The 17,780-nt window shown below is 41.0% G+C and overlaps 1 protein-coding gene across 2 annotated transcripts in view; it reads right to left on the bottom strand.

The window, feature by feature from the left end:
• The window catches only part of gramd2aa (GRAM domain containing 2Aa), a 32,132-nt gene extending 16,888 nt beyond the window's left edge, over positions 1-15,244 (bottom strand). Inside the window, exons 1-2 of one of the 2 annotated variants that reach the window (XM_015030072.1) lie at positions 14,977-15,244; positions 5,187-5,291 (exon numbers count right to left, since the gene is read on the bottom strand). In XM_015030072.1, coding sequence (XP_014885558.1) covers positions 5,187-5,291; positions 14,977-15,242 — 371 coding nt within the window. In that variant the 5' untranslated portion in view covers positions 15,243-15,244. Of the gene's footprint in view, positions 1-5,186; positions 5,292-11,895; positions 12,126-14,976 lie in introns of those variants that run through there. The other variant, XM_015030073.1, reaches the window with a different exon arrangement.
• Positions 15,245-17,780: the final 2,536 nt, after the last annotated feature.

Here is a 17,780-nt window from a genome sequence, read left to right as displayed (position 1 = left end):
GCTTTTCAGAAATGCCGACCACTCGAAGCGCTTTCACGCTACAATCACAACCATCCGGCTGCACTCACAAACACACACAGTCACACACTGATACGCAGGGCCAGCCGGGGTGAGGTGCCTTGCCCAGAGGCGAGACGACACGTGGCGGGGGAAGGCGCTGGAACTGAACTCACAACTCACAAGACCTAATTAAAAGCAAAATATTTTGTTGTCTCCTTCCTAAAATGTCTTCAACCTTGAACAGCGTTTCTGATGTGCCAGCTGCCATTATGCAAAGCCTCGTCGTCCTCTCATTGCAGCAGTTCTGTCAGTGTCCTTGCTCTGATAGCCTGCTCTGTAACAGGATAGGATGACCTCTGACCTGAAACAACTGTGTTTGGCTCTGATGTTTCTTTCCATGCAGCTCTTTGTCACGGTGAAAACTCTGGCTGGGTCCAGGAGGGTGGGGGCTGATTGCTTTCAAAGAGTGTGCAGCAAAATGCAATGTGCACTAAAATATGCACGTCATTCAAAGCAAGGCGCTCTGACAAACAATGACAACACAGAAAGATGTCAGGTATAATCTGAGGGTGTCTTCACATGGCTTCTGGTAGATCCCGTTTGATAAGGGACCAAAATTGCAACATTTGCTCCATTTTCTGCTGGCGCGGTTCACTTTCACACGATCCAAACTAACTGAAAAACGTATTCCCCTCCTCGCCTGTGGGGGGCGCTACACCAAGAACAACAGAAGGACACAACAAAACAAAACTTCTGAAAAAGTCATGAGCACGACTTCCTTCTTCACAAAATGTAAACAAAAGTGGAGTAGCGTCAGATTTTAGCGGTTGTAGGATTTCTCTTTTCTCTTTGGTAAAGAAACTATTTCCCACACTAGTGCTAGACACAAGCGTTTGTTTTGGTTGTATTTACCCAGAATACCCTGCATTGTAGTCCGCTTCCTGCTTTTAGAGCGGTCTCCAGTCTGCTTGGTTTTCGCATTCAAACCGCACCAGAGTTCACTTGAACCAAACAGAGACCTAGGTTCATAGGAGGACCAGAGTTCATTCTTTAGTCCATTTCAGAGTTTGATTATCATTCACATCTCCTCAAATGAACTGGACTTTCTAGGCAAACAGACTGGAAGATCATTAAAGCGGACTGACCACGTCCAAACAATTTCCTATCATCTTAATGCCAGAAAAGTTACTCAGAGAAACAAACCCAAGAGCTTAAAGAGGAATAAGAAAAACACTGAAGACGTGCGTCTTGTTAAGGCCTGCGAGGAGAAACACCCTTTCTCTACAAAGAATATTCCGCCATGTTTTAGGTTTGCAGCAGTGCAAAGGACAACATCTTTTGGACTGGTGAGCAGCATACGGTGCAAACATGTCAGATATTTTGCAAAGCACGGTGGTGGAGTGGTGATGATTTTGACTTGTTTCGTAGTCACACGTCCCCCATGAAGTCCTCTGTATGCCGAAGCGTTGTAGATTCAAAATGTGAGTCTGTCTGAGAGCTGAAGCTCCGGCTGGCCTGCCTGAGAGGCTGCTGCGCGACCGCAAGAGAACCGCAACAAACCAAAACAACGCTTTGAACAAGACTGGGGCACAGTTCCTCCACAGTGATGTGTGTGACCGTGTGTCACACAGGAAATAACTAAATTAAGTTGTCGTTGCTAAAGAGGACTGTGGAAGTTCCTGGGGGGTTTAACACAGAGCTTGACAGTGTTGAATCTGTTGTGTGTTTCTGAACACTTTACGTTAGATTTAAATGGTTTTAGAGCCTCTTAGGACCAGACGGGTCAGACTTATTCCGTCCAAACGCCAACATGAGCTTAAAGTAATCAAATCAAACTAACATCGGAGTTAATTAGGTCACGAAAGGAATTAAAAACTACCCTCCCCTTAACCTCCTCAACATTTAATTATTTTACATAGCTTGACCCAGAAAAATAATGGGGAAAAAATTAATAAAAAAAATCCCCCTTCCTGGAAAACACATCTCTTCATCTTGTGACCGTGCTATGAACAATAGCGCATGTGTGTTGCCCTTCCTGCTCGCTGGCTTCCTCCTATAAATAGGCGGCACGGCGGCGGATCTGCACTCCCAGGTGGAGAGGAGAGAGAGTGATTATTAAACACCACCGGCGGCCCCGCGGGGACCAACCGGCTTTCTCCACTCCATCTGTCTCTTTCTTTTTATCACGAGATCCAGCTTTTCATCAGCGGCCAGTACAGGTGACTGAACGCTGACGGCGCGGAGCTGTAGGAGTTTTTGTTCCAGCAGAAACGAGGTCATGATGCAGATATGCAAACAAAAAAAAAGTAAAATAAGAACGCCTTCAGAGGTTAACTCGTACTCAACGCCAAAAAGGTTTTTTTTTTTAACATCCTTTGAGGATAGTGAATTTACAGTATGAATTTAATCCTATAGATATGATACTAGGCTCACACAAGCGCTCTTTAATCTCTGTTATTTTTTCTTCTTCTCCAAAGCAGAAGGTTTTGAAAATAGAAGCTAAAATGCGACTCAGCAGTCGTTCCCCGGAGAACAAAGCAACGCGTTGCGTGCTGCACGTGCATTTGCGTGCACACGCGTGCGCCTTTCGTCCAAGGATCACTGTGCCCTTGGCTGTGAGGCAGAATGGTGAAGCTAATTACAAGCTCAAAGAATCCCAAATTAAATCCAAAATTAGAAAGTGAACACCTCCCACTGGTGGCCAGAGAAGCGGTGGCGGCAGACTGAGTCAGTACAGGAGAAAATAGGATTGAGAGAGAGAGAGAGAGAGAGAGAGAGAGAGAGAGAGGGGTGAGATGTTAGACAGCAGAAATAAAAACATTTGGCTGTAAAGGTTGAAGTTTTGAACGCTGGGCCTTTAGAGGATATGTCTTTAGAGTCTGGGTTGAAACTCAAAGTTTTGAAGTTTGTTACTCAGTAGTTAAAAGAAAACACAAAAAACACTATTAATCATGCTTATCTCTAGTTTCGGTATGAAAGAATCCCAAACTAAATCCAGAATTAGAAAGTGAACGTCTCTAGTTTCATACTGAAACTAGAAATAAGACAAAGTCTCTGGGATTATTAATAATTGTTTTGGTGCGAGTTCCTGACTGTATCCACAGCAGTATGATGGTGCTTTACAAGTTTATCGAGGTCATTGGAATATACTCAGATTAAAGTACTATTGTAAGTGAATGTTTTATTTTGTTTTGTGTTTTTTTGTGTGAGTTATAATCTTTTCCTTTGTAGGCCGGCTTGTGGGAATATTTGTTGTGTAATCTTTCTAAAATCCCTGTCCTTTAAATTCAGGTCATCTGCCTGGAGCCCATAAATATCTACAGAAACTCGCTGCAGCTCGGCCAGAGTTCATCACAAAGAATGAAATATCTTTAAAAACAAACAGTAGTGGTCCCTAAAATATATCTTCTTTCTCCTTGGACTTACAGGTTGCTACCCAGAACTAGAAAGATTACTTCTCCAGAAATCGCAGAGTTTTTTTTATTTATTTTTTTTAACAGAATCCATTACTAAATCATCCATATATTTTTAAGGATCTGTGTTTTGTGGCGACTTGTGAAAACCGGTCAGAACGTTCTAGAACCTCAAGCCCACTTTGAGGAATCTGGAGAAAGTTCTCGCCAAATATGAGCAGAGATGAATCAGAGTCCCATGTTATTTTTTTAGACAGTGTAGCTGAGGTGTTTTCTTGGTGACTGTATAATTATTTTAAAAAAAACCTTCACTAATTTTGACTTTACTTTAACGCGCTGGTCAAAAAGAGAAACAAAACAGTACAACAGTCTCCTGCAAAGGTGTTAAGCTCCACTCTTACAAGTTGTCCCATAGTACAGATAGACGCTGACACTTTCAGTTTATCCACGTGATCCAGTTTACGAACCCGAAAGCTCCAGAATGCGACCCATAACTTCCAGGAAGCACCCTGAAAATTATAGAAAGTATTCTCATAAGTCTGGAAAATCCTGGGGTGCAAGTCACCTTGTCATACAGTTAGTTCTGAGAATGTTACTGTAATATGTAACTTTCATAAAAATGTTTATTTTTTTAACACATTTGTTAAAAATGTCACTATATCCTGACAGTAGAATATGAGAGATAATTTGGGGAAGAAAAAAAAAAGAAGATGCTCTCAGTGATCCTACTGCCATTTGCAGAAGTGCAACGCTCCCGGGCAGAAACAACCAATCAGAGCCAGGGGGAGGGTCTGTCAATCATGCTCATGTACAAGGTGTTCACACCTCACACTGCTGGTCAAGCTTGAGAAATGTGCCAACAGAGAAACAAGTTAATGTTACAGGAAAACTGTCCATTTTTCTAGTTCTGGGTCTGATGACGAGACACCTCATAATATATCGCCCAGTCCCAATCAGTTCCATGTAATTTATGGAAAAAAACCCATCTGTAAGCCCCTGAAAGTCACAGTTAACAAGTGCCTTTGTGTACAGTTCAGTGCCTGTGGATCGATGGAAGAGTAAACTCTGAAAAGAAATCTGCAAATTTCAGAAAATATTCTGTAAGCTCTGGGAACGTTTGACTTGCATCGTTCACGGCTACAAACAGAAAAAAAAAACAAAAAACAAACAAAAAACAAACACAGCAGGCCGGTTTCTGTGTAATGCCACAAACTTCTACTCAAAACATAGAAGAAACAAAAGCGGCGCTCTTCTCACCGAGTCCTACAAGATCAGACCTGACGTGTGCACAGAGTGTTAGACTCCCTCTCATTCACAGAGTTTACCAACACACCGCGCTTCAGAGCCAAACCTCATCCCAGAACAGATTCCCTGGCGTTAATCTGCTTCCGCCTCCAATCCTCCTTACGTAACAGACAAACATTTTGTTTGTCGGCCTGTTGCAAAACGTCGCGACAGATTGAGACACTTTATATTTCTGTCATTATAACTTATTGTAATCAAAACAGTGTCTTTTGCGAGGACCTCGAAGGGGAACATAAACAAACTCCTTGTAAATCTCTGTGTGAGAACGTGTGTGTGAGCTTGACCATTGTTTCACATCAAATACAGAACAAAATGAGGCTGTGAAAATAAATCTCACAGGGCTGGAACCCACGATCATCCCACAGGATGCAGATGGTTTGTGTAGGGAGAGAGAGGGGGGGAAAAAAAAAACAAAAAACAAAAACATGTCAAAGCAGTGAAAGTTGCAAAGAGCTGCGTGACATTTGCCTGAAGTGGCCGTGTGTGTCGTCGTCTTTGGAGGGGTCCAGGTCGTGTGTGGAGAGGAGGCCTGTGACTTCGCCCTGCTCCTGCTGCTCGGTCATGCTCCTGGCCCTGGACACACAAACACGCACACAACTCAGGGTTAACAGCAGGCACGTCTCCCCCGCTCGATCCCCACGTTTGGCTTCAAACAGAGATAAAGAAAGAGAGAGAGAGAGAGAGAGAGAGAGAGAGAGAGCTTCCCCGAACGGTTTCTGGGTCAAAACAAGCGGACTCTGTCTTATCGCTGTGATGCAACGTTTCCAGTTGGATTCGGCTTGTTTGTAGTACATTAAAAAAAAAAAAAAAAAAAGGAGTGAAGAAAAATGCCTACTTGGCAGAATAAAATTGTGTTCTGGTGCTTTTGGTAAATAGGTCAGTGTGTACTCGCGCCCAGATGTCTCATGCAGAAAAAGTAGAGCACCTTAGTTAGAGACTGTGCAGATGGCTGACCTGATGTGCCGCCCCCTCCTCCCCCCTCCGGCGCCTGAAAAACACACGCTTTAGACGTCTCCAAGTGCAACCTCAGCGAGTTACAAAAGCGGGAAAACATAACGGTAACGCAAGAAGAATCCCCAACGGATGTGTTTTTTTATATTTTTTTATTTTAAAGTTAAAGTTACCCATGAGTCTGTTGCTAATAATCATCTGAAGCTAAAAGGAGGAGGTTTGAAATAAAAGCAGTTTTTTTCCAGCTTTGCGTTCGGTGTGATGGATTTTATTGCTCAGGTCAGTTCAAGGCCTCGCCGACGCTGGTTTGCGCACGGCTCAAAACAGATGCCAGGAATCAGTTTTGTCTCCAAGTCTCCGTCCTCTGCGAGGCCGTCGAGGATTTTTATGGCCACCGTCCTCAAGTCGACACCTGCTGGTGCTGCCGCCTGGCCGCTGCACTTCAACAGAAACGTTTCAGCTCTACGGTCAGCCACCAGTAACTTGATCTTCAATAGTTCAACACGACAGGGAAGATTTACATGTGAAAGCACTTTAATTTGAAGCCGTCTCTTTTAGGAAAATATTTTCCACTTACGTTGGACGATGGTTCCTAGCAAAAATTTTTATATGTAAGCTTTTCCCACAGTCTTTCACATTAAAACCAGAAACCTCGGGGTATTTTACTAAAATGCTATATGATAGTCCAACAAAATGCAACATGTACTTATGAAGTGGTAAGAAATACCTTTTATTATTAATTATTATTATTATTATTAATTTATTTTTATAAAAATAAACCTCTGAAAAGTGTGGTGTGCATACGTCCTCCCAACTAAGTAAACTCCCAACATCTAGTTAGGAAATGGAGCTGACGTGTGTAAGATTTAATCACAATATCAATACAGATGCTTTATGAAGGTCTACGAAGTTGGTTAGAGAACATCAGTGAACAAATAGCATCTTTTTTTTTCAAGGAAAAAATTGCGTCAAAGTTTAAATCAGAGTTGTCTTATAAAGCAGTACCTCTGGTTCAGAAACGTCGCACAGAGCTCTCTTTAAACCTACAACTTATAATAAAAAGGAGCAAAGACTAAAAGACTTAGGATTTCAGTAACTTTGGAGGAGCTGCAGACATCCGAAGCTCATGGGGGAGAATCAGCTGCGAGTTGTGAATTCCATAGATCTTGCTTTGTTGGAAGATTGGCAAAAAGAGGCTAGATGTTGGAAAAATAAGCAATAATAATAAAACGGGGATGGTTTGGATCGAGATGCGTTGGTGTGTTATAATGGCCCAGTCCAAGCTTAGACCTGAGCCTAATTGAGAAATTGTGGTAAGGTCTGGATTTGATGTTCAATGTTTCTCTCCATCTGGTCTGAAAGGCCTTGAGAAATTAAGAGTAGACAAAGATTTCATCTTTACATGTTCAAAAAGTGACTTTGAAAAGTGCTGAATGCAAAGGTATGCCAGGCTTTTTAGATCTTTATTCGTCGAAAAACATACATTTTGCTTTGACTTTCACAATTAAGCACTACTTTGTGTTGAACTACTACCCAATGAAATACATTAATTTGTGATGTGACGAAATGTGTTTACCTGAAATAAATGTATACAATTTCATACATGTAGAGAACTGCTAACTATCGTGACAACGTCATCATATGAGAAACCCGTCATCAGTATATAATTACATAAGCTGACAACTTGACAACCGTGCTGTAATTTTTATGAACAAACCAAAAAACATGGCTAATACACCAATGAAGTTACTACAAAACTCTTAAAACTGATACATTTACTTCGTTACATCACTGATTGCTGATTTAAATGTTTTTTTGTTTGTTTTTTTTTTTCTTTTTATTCCAAGGTGTGTTTCTGGTGATTTTCCAAAAATGTAGCGTGTCATTTTGGAAAAACATTTCGTCTCATCATCAGACCACAGAACGCTGCTCTCGGAGTCTCCCGCATGTCTTTAGATAAACTCCAGGCAAGATTAAGATTAAATCCAAGCTTTTTTGTTGCCACTCCACCATAAACTCTGATCGCTGAAGGACCCGGCAAACTCTCTGCAGCGTTAAGCTCCTTTCCCGTGGCTGCAGGTGTCTCGACACCCTTCCTCTCCAGTCCTCTCCTGCCAAATCACTCAGACAGCTCCTGGCAGATTTAGATAAGAACTAAACTTTCTCTAACCTGTTAATTACCGATTTAACCAAACTGCATGTGACGTCCAATGTGCTGAAATTTTTTTTTGACTGCATCTTCAATCAACCGATACGCACACCAGTTCCACTCAGGTGATCCTCATTTCTCTGACACCGGCATCATCAAAACGTCTAAACTTAAACTTATCGACTGGATCAATCAGAACCACTACAATCAGTTGACATATCAGAAAGAGTGTGGATGTACTTCCTTAACATTGTATGCTCTGGACATTAAACTTAGCGCTCAGATTCGCTTCATATTGACGTTTTTAAGGGTCTTGCTCCATGGTCATCACTGTAATTTTTTTTTTTTCTTTGAAGCACCGTTCACATCCCTGTTTTTTTTTTTTTTTCCTGCCTTTCTAACATGGATGCAAACATGTCACCTCTGTGCCGTCCTCTGGGGGCTGCGGGGAAGTCGCTACCACCTGCTCCTGTGTAATTACAGGTGCTGATGGAAACAGGCAACCTGCATGGAGTTTCCAGAGTATTATCTCTAATTGGCCAGAAGCTTTACGTCAGCCGCTGACCTTTTCAAACAACAATGGCTTGCTGATGCTTGGAGGTAGAGCTGACTGCTTATGTGGGATCACGGAGGATTAAATGGGACATTAAAAAAAAAAAAGAAAAAAAAAAAAGAAGTTTTTTGTAATAGATAAGGCTGGGAACTGCAGGGTCATTCCACTTTTAATCTAAGTTTAAAGGATTCAGGGATTGACTTGAGTGTAAAATGGGGACTTAAAATTTGATGTTTGGTTAAAAAGATGTCTTGATATCAACTCTTTACCACACAAATGAGATGCTTTTTAATGCTGAGCTGTATTGGTTACTCTGGGGCAGTAGCCTGGGGCATGGAGGTTTTGAAGGTGGCAGTGGAGGCGGGGGGATAAAATCTGGTTTTCTGCGCATCGAAATGTAGTAATGGCGTCAGTTAGCAAACGTCAAAACTTGATTGTCTCAGCGTGGGACCTGGAAAACATAAGGTCAAGTGAACCGCTCCCAACAAGTTCTGCACCAAATATGACTGACTGCGTAGCGCTAAAAGGGAAGGCACTGAAACAACGACAAACACGAGGAGCCGCATTTTACCTGGAGGTGTAGCTGCTGCCGCCAAACACCGGAAACACACCAAGCTAGCTACGCTAACGCAGAAAAAACAAAGCCAGTTATGGAGTTTATTGTAAATTTTACCGTAAAATATCTGGGAACATTGGAAAATAGCAGCAGCACGTAATGTAATGTTCTGATACGCGATGACGACCAACGTGTTTGGTCAAACAAAATCAGCCGAACGACCGAATAAACATGAATATGAACGTCGTAGGTTGTTTTATTTGAAATCATCATCCGAGACCGAAACGTCACCTTTGACCCCCGAACATGTGAAACGTAACAGCAGCAAGTTTCAGACTCATGCGACATCACCTGAAGGCCAGGCTTAGTTAAAGATCTGTAGGTGTTTTTTTTTAACTAATGGAGGCTGTTAAAGAAAACAAAACTCCACACACTTTTAAAACCACAACAAAGACGTATCCTCAGGGAGCCAGACTGTTGTGTACTCTTTTAAAGTGGATTCATAAGTCTGGAGGTGTTTTTCTCTGGGCTTTGACTAATTCGTATTACAGCCTTTGTTTCCTACAATGTGTGTTTGAAATTTAAGAGACTGGACAAGTGCACAGATAAATCAATGTCTTGGGCCCAACCCCCCTCCCCCAACTAAACAAAACAAAAAGTCTTGCACAGTGTCAGTGTCTTCAGTTGCCAAGTTTTCAGGACACAGAGACATTTAAATCAACCTTTATTTGGGGGAAATAAGACTTAGCTTGATTAAGACGCAGACAAACTCTGTGATCATCAGTAACTTCCAATTAATTCGGAGCATTTTCTCCTGCAACATCCCCAGCTCATATTAAAAGAGCAGGACAAATTAAAGAAAATGTGCAGAGAGAGCGCTGAACATGCTTAACGCCGAGATGAAAAGAGAAGTGAGCTCAAGCAAGTTCCCTCTTAGGAATTCTTGCAAACGCGTCTAGAGACGAGGAAAAAAACCCAAGACAGACGAAATGAACCACCGCAAAGCCGGCCTTTGGTGATGTCCTCAAATGAGCTCCTTAAACATGAGATGAAACAATAACTAATAAACACATAAATAGCAGCAACATCCACACATGCGAAAGTTTTCATGCAGCATCAAATTACAACAATAAACTTAGATGCATACGCTGTTGATTTCCTGCAGTTGACCAATCAGCGCTGAAGGAGAAAGGATGTACGGTTTTAGAAGTGTTTCAATTTGACTAAGCCTCTTTTACTCTGACGCCGTCCAATGATGCTCGAGAAGCAAACAACTGCAAACGTTCCCACCTAAACTGACAGGCTGAGCAATTTTGTCTTTCCCTCCGTACCTCCAGCTTTTACGGAGAAGTGGCAAGAGGAGACTTCTCAAAGTTGATGGGGGGAGACATGGTGATACGGAAAGCACAACAGTTAGCGAATGACCTGAGACTGGTGTGGAGGTTCACCTAAACGGGCAGAGCCTGTCCATGTCCTTCTTTGTCTCTTGGGAGAAACATTTTGCGTTGTCACAAGACATCCTCCAATCCAATAAGCTGTAATCGTGTTAGAGGCTGTTAGTCAGTGAGAGGGTTGAAGCACGCGTTCTGCCCCCATTTCCCTGCAATCCTTCAGCAACCATGTTGTTGTTGTTTTATGCAAAACGACCGAAGGCTCCACTATCAAACACTTTTTTTTTAGTAAAAAAAAACAAAAAACAAAAACAGTCTGTCCTTGATTATAATCAGTTACAGGTGTTGTGTCACCATCCTATTTCCACACCAGCTGTAACTGACACTATCGGTTTACAGTGCCATCCTGTCGTTTTCCTGCAGTTTAATCCGACGTATTTACATAGAAACAAATTGCAGCTACGCCAGCGCAGCCGACCTTTGCTGTCAGACGATATCAGACAGGTAATTGTTATTGCTGGCTGTGCAGGGGGGAATGTTTGTTATGACGAGAAGGCAGTGGGTTTCTCGAACTTAGACAAACAATGGCATGATTACAAAACAAACCAAACCAAAATAAATGCAAAGCAGGAAATGAATATCTGCCACTTTTGCACTGGAACTCTTGGTAACATTATTCTCTTTTAGTTTTTTCCCCCCCTCCCGTCGTGCGTCCTGTATATCTATCCGTTTTCTCTTTTCCTTATTGCAGTGCATCGTCTTTATTTGTTCTTGTTGTATTTTATAGGCAGAAAGCCCATCAAAGTGCAAAAGAGGTCCAGCCTTTGGACTCTGACATCTGCACTGCTTGAGGCCTCCTGAAATAACCTCCCCATTGTGCAAGCGCCTCAAAACAACCTTTGATGAGAGAGGTGTTTTAAAGTCTGCACAAAGCTCCAAGTGTTAACCTTTCTGAAGATTAACGGGAGCACAATAAGTACTGTTTATAGCTTGCTGGGATTTAAGGATAAACAGAAGTTATAAAAATAACAGTTTAGGGAAAATAGAAACATCTTTTTGCTTAATAAGGTGTTATGCTGTAAGGTAAAGGTTCCCAAGACAGAAAGTAGAATATCTTTTTTTTTTTAAATATCATAAGCATTTTCTTTTAATGAAAACTCAATATAAATATATATATTTGAAAATTACAAAGCAAATCCCAATAGTTTTGTGAGATTTTGTATTTTATTCCTGAACTTTATCTACATTTTCTACGGTGAGTTTTTCCAGAACAAGTCTTGAGTTTATATAATATCAGAACAGTTGCAGTTTGGCAAAATTACGCTAAAGACCGGAAAAAAGCGTTTTCCTTCAAAATAAAATACAGATACTAACTTAAAAAATGCATACTGTATGCAATCATATAGGAATATAATATTTTAATAGTGATTACGTAACCATGCAGTCCAAGGAAAAATATTTCAGCATATTTTGCTACATTAACACTTAAATTGAGAGGCGCCAATTTTTATTTTGAAATCCTCACCGGAAGTTCGTACCGTACTCGCACTAGCTCGACTTGATTAAAAGTCTTTTACCTGTAGCTCTCTATGTGCGGCGACCCTTTCCGCTGTGTTGCCACCTTGAAGCCCCGCGCAGCTCTTCAGGTCTCGGATGCATTTCCAGATATCATTTAATAAGTTTTATCCGCCGGGGGGAGAAAAAAAGCCTCCCAAGCCGTAGCTCCCTTACCGTAAATAAAGAACTAGCAGTAAGATGAGCGAGCCCTGCTGAGCTGCGTCGCTCTCACAAGTGTGTCCGTCTTTGGAGGTGGGTTGAGCTTACCTATAAGCACAGTGTGGGCTGGGGATTAAACCGAGGCTATTTTTTACCCCACCGACGCCCAGTGAAAACAGCGAACCTGTGTTATTATTATGTGTGACTAAAATGCAAAGTGAAAATATTATCTCCGCGGAAATAAATATCTAAACTTTATTTATTTATTTATTTTTTAATATACGGAGTGTTCATATTTACAGCCATGGTTGTAAAACGAGCTGTAGTTTTTAACTTAAAAAAGTGCACATCTTTAATCTCTTTAATGTTTTTTACATACCATATTGTAGACAGTGAGTAAAGCCAGTAAGGAGCAGGGTTTTCTCAGCAGATATATTACCATGTGTATCTATTGCTATGTCCATGAATTAAGTTATGAGTAATGAACTCATAGCTTCAGTTGTTCAGTACTTACTTACAGTGTAAGTACTGAACTGAAGAAAATGCTAAGAAAACCAAGAAATCATCTGAAATATGTAAATATTTAGAAAACATCAATATCGATATCAAGCTGATTTAATAGCTATAAGAAGGTTTCTGAGTGCTCTTACTAAGGACTGCACAGAGTGGTATAAGGTAAGATACCTTCATATAAAACCGATTGAAGCTACACTTCTAAATTTGTGAATTTGATAGTGAGTACTAATGGAGTCATAATTCAGAAAAAGAATATTATCTTTTATTCTCATATATTGCACTCACTGCGCAAAGACTCCACTGCTATAGAAAAGGCACGTTGTATGAAGTGAACTGCAGAAGATTAGGACAAGCCAGTGAAACACTGAGAAAATATAGTTGGTTATTAAAAACACTATGTTTTGAGGAATAAGGGTTCTGCACGGCATCCTAAAAAATACTTGTATCCAATTGAAAATGTGCAAAAACAAACAAAACAAAAAAAAAAAAACTCTGAACATCAGAGAGTTGACCCTGGGAGTCTTCAAGGCTTGAGTGCAGTTTCTGAGGAAGGATGTGTTTCTCCATGCAGGAGTGATTATATATTTAATATTAACATATCCCGCTAGACGTCTTACTTTTAGAAAACGCCAGAGTCCGATCGACAAAAGAAGAGGTACTGGGAAATGTCTGTCATTGCAGTTCAGAAAATACACAGAAAAATAATAATAACTTGAGTCAGGTGAGCCCAGAGACGAGACGGACATCGCTATTTACGGTACAGTGAAGCTGAAGAGACTTTAACTTTAGAATATTTACAGAGGAGTTACAGAGAAGGGTATGCAGACCGTAAAACAAACCCAAATCATCAGTCCCCCACTACCGCTCCGGAAACTTCAAATTAGCACAATGGTAAAACACTGCACTAGTAGTTTTTTTCCTTGGTGTTTTCATGCAAAATAGGCATGACATTTCCGAATGTTGTCACTAATGGTGTAACAAATATTTTAGTGTTTTCATTTTTCTATCAGTAAGTTTTACTGAAACAAAAGTTATTTTGCTTCCATGTGCTAAAGTTGTTTTTGTGGCTCTAAAATTTCGCTCAGCTGGACCAGAAGTAAAAATTTCTCTCAGGCTTGCAAAAGTTGCTGACCCCTGGCTTACGGATTAAATGAAACTAAAAACAGACGAGGAGTGGCACAGTTAAAGCATGAACGACTTAATCTAATATTTTGGTACAACAATGGATCATTGGAATTTTATCGGGGAATAGATACATGTTAAAGATTCTTCTGACAAAACTTGAAATATTACTCAAAAGTTAGTCATTTTGTAACTGATCCCCTGCAGCCCGGAAGGAGAGGAATCATTTTCCTCCTTATAGCAGCACAGTGCAAACCACAGGAATCTGACTTCACCTCTGTGAGGGCCTAGTTAAAGCTCAACAAAGCCAGCGTTAGAGCAACAAATGCTGCCATGATAATTATGTCTTTTTGTCATAGTCATTTCCACAAGGCAGTGTCATAGCGCCTTATGCAAGCGTTAATGGATGCGTGACTCTGCAACACTGCTAAAGAAACCTGTAACGTCTTGAGCAGCCATATTGCAAATAAACTTTATGAATAATACAGAAAGAGCTTCAGGTCCTGATGACCCTGAAGGTGCATCTCTCATCGTTTCATTTGATCGACCGAAACCTGTGTGAGTTTTGAATTTGTTTTACTTGAGTCGTCCTCCGGGTCTGATGGCATTCCCTCGCTGTTTTTGACTGAAAGGTTCTCGACTGGTAACGATGCCTTCCCTCCAGATTCCTCCACTTATACTCATAGTGTGGATGCACATGTGCTAAAGTTGCATCCCACTAGCATTACTAATAATGGTTTAGCATAAAAAACAGCTCTGTTGATGTTATAACAAAGGATTAATAATAAAATGCCCTGGACAAAAATGATCAAAATTTTAAATAATAATAATAATAAAAAAACACATCTCACGTATCAGAGCTCTCTGCAGTTCTTCGCAGTCTTTAAATGTGCAATTAGTTTCTACTTTCTACTGATGGACGTTTGAACTGCAGGGATAAGAGAAGTCATGTGAGGAAATAGTCAAAGAAACTGTGACACACACACACACACACCCACACGTGACAGACTGATATCCTCTCAGTGCGTTCCTCTGTTTCAGTGCTTTGAATCTGCTCATATCTCACCGTTTTCTATCTCTAAAGCTTCTCAGTCATGACTCCCAGGAAAAAAAAAAAAATGCAGAAACAACCTGCTTTTAGACCTGTATTTCCATAACTTATTTTGCACCAATTTATAAAGATTTCCATCTAATTTACTTATGAAAACAAAAAACAAATCTATCCCATAGTGTGAGGACCAGCAGCATGCTGCTGTGGTTCAGTTTTACTCCCGATGTGGACTTCCTGTGTTGCGTTCACTGACCTGGCTCTGCAGGCTGCTATCCTCTGACTGCAGTTACCATAAGGATGGCTGTAGTGGGGGAGCTGGTAGTATCTGTCCTGGCCCCGGGCCTCGTCGGCGGGCAGAGCCTTAGGGCTGGCTGCGTAGATAGTGCATCCCATGAACACCTCTTGGAAGTCGCCCTCGGTGTCCGACGAGCAGCTGGAGGGTGCCGGTGTCCTCCAGGTATCCTTCCTGTGAGCGGCCTGTCCTGATGCCAGCCAGCTGCTCTGTGGTGGAAAAGCCATTGGCTCAGCACATTGGTATCTTTAGGCCCTCCTCCTCCTCTTCCTCCACCCTCCTCCTCCTCCCTTGCGCAGAGCCCAGAGCGGGGAGGATAATCAGATTTCCCCCCCGATTTACACTCAACAAAATCATCCCCGGCTTAATCACTCTCCATCACCGATGTTGCATTATACTAATGCACGGAGCCAAGTCACTTCAGGAGCATTGGGGGCAGTTAAAAATACCCCGAGCTGCCTCATGCCAGTGAACGCCACATCAAACCCAGACAGGGCTGTGATAGAGAGGGAGCTGCAGACAGCTGGGTCACAACAGATATCAGAAATGTTGAAAATGAAGGAGCAGAAACAGGATGAACACTGAACTAAGAGATCAGTGAGGAGAAGATTGTTACATTTTACAAGTTTTTTATGGTTTTTCTGTGCAGAAATAGTAAAAAGACAGTCTGAAGACACTCAAAAACGTAACCGTTTCATTTCAAAACGATTTAAATAAGAAAACTGTTTAAATCACCAAGTATATTTTCCTTCTACGTCTTTTGTGGACAGCAAGTCGTCCAGGTGTTTCTGATGACCTTCCATGGTCTTCCTCACACGTGGTCCGTCTGCTGGAGAGTAAAACTCCAGTAAGTCTAGAAAATGATTGCTCAAGACCGCTGGAACAAATTAAAACAAAATCTGACTGAATGGAAGCAAAAACTAAAGAAATAGTGGAGATTTCATACTTTGAAAATCTACATACAACTTTAATATGTATTAGCATTTCTGGGATGAAAACTTATGAAAGGATTTGTAAAGATGTTGAAGTATTTTAACCTCAAACTTCAGCCTGATGTATGTGGTCGTGACCAGCGTGATAGAAACGCTGCTTTAAACCGGACATTGATTCAGCTCAGACCGACTGGCCCGTTTATACACTGCCCTCCTGTGGCCACATGCAGCAGTGCACCCTGACGCCTGCAGTCACAGGGATTTTTATTTTAAATTTAGTGATAAACATGTTAAAAAGGGAAAATGTTAACTGGAAAGTGCTGGTCTTTGCAGAAAAAAAAGTCTGCTTTGAGTCAATTTTCTATCTCAGTTTGATATCAGACATAAAAATGACTTGGGATGAGATTTTTACTGTCAAAACCCTAAAAAAACCCCAGCTTTATAATTCTAATGGCATTTATTAAAAAAATAGATTGTTTTATTGTTAGCACCGTCTTCTTGTTAGCCGTAACATTTAAGTATCGTTTTGAAACGGAGACTTAATCAAGAACAGACTAATTACCAGTTAAATTGAGTTATTTTAAATGCAGTACATGCTCAGGATGTCCCGTCGATGGGGTTCAGTTTTCCCTCAGGAACATTCAAGTAATTTTCAAGGTAAGTTTGCAAACTTTTCCAGCACCACACCTTAGAGATAAAGACAATGAACTAAAGAAGGGTTTAAATTCACAATTACAATATATCATTTATTTCTCTTAATAATGTCTTGTGACAGTATTCAACATGAGCTAAAACATATCTGAATGTTTTGTATCAAGTAAAATAACATTGGCCATTTTAATTGACCTAAAACAAGAAAAATTTAGCCTAATTTAACTTCAGACAAAAAAAATAAAAAAAGTTCATGTGTCTTTTGATTAGGTGTTTAAAGATATCTGGTTTCAACTATAAATAACATGGCTTTTAATCAAACCTTGGAAACACCCAATTGAAATTAAAGGATTTTCAAGGATTTTAAGCACATTAACAATGGAGTTATCCATTCCTTTATTCTCCGGCGTTATGTTTAGAGCGTTTACTTTGAATTTAAAGTTCAGGGTGTCGTGGTGAAGCGTTATTTTTCTTTGTCGTATAACATCTTGGCCAAGAAGTTCAGTTTCGATCCTGATCAGCTTCCATGTCTCTGCTATCCTGCTACGTTTCTTCTTGGACATCTCATAGCTTTTTTTTTTTTTTTGGCATCTCTTCCGTAAACCAGAGACGGATTACGCAGTTAGCATGACTAAAATGCTGTTCGATCAGTAGATTTGTCGCCACCTGAGCTGTGAATCTCTGCAGCTCCTCCTCGGTAACCAGGCTGCTTCTGCCTTTGCTGGGCCAGTTTCAGCCTTTGTAGGTCTTTAGATGTGAAACTCTCCGCATGACTAAGAAATATTTAAACATCCACTGAATTTTAATCCACGGGTGACGCAGTAAAACGTGGCTGAAGAAGATCAAAGACACATTTTCAAAGGCACCGTTTAGCAGAGCCGACGAGCAACGGAGAGAAAAAGCCATTGAGCAGTTCTTAGGACAGATTGTCTCATAAAAAGATTTATTTTTTCCAGCCCAAATTTACAAAGGCAAGTTACAGAGTATTGTATAAAAAAGAACCATGGTAATGTACACTTTACACAAACTCCTGAAGGGAAAGACGACAGAGGAGAGAAGGGGGGGAAGAAGAGTTCTGAATTTCTCACACAAAGAAAATGAAGACATTGTAAACATCCTTGCAAGCACCGAGCTATGGTACTTTTAGAGGGGGGTGCGTGGGGGGGTCGGGTGAAGGGGGTG

Source organism: Poecilia latipinna, unplaced genomic scaffold, assembly GCF_001443285.1.
Source record: "Poecilia latipinna isolate Pla-1442-1.1 unplaced genomic scaffold, P_latipinna-1.0 Scaffold172, whole genome shotgun sequence".
Taxonomy (NCBI): Eukaryota; Metazoa; Chordata; class Actinopteri; order Cyprinodontiformes; family Poeciliidae; genus Poecilia; species Poecilia latipinna.
This window is presented reverse-complemented; position numbering and strand designations above follow the sequence as displayed.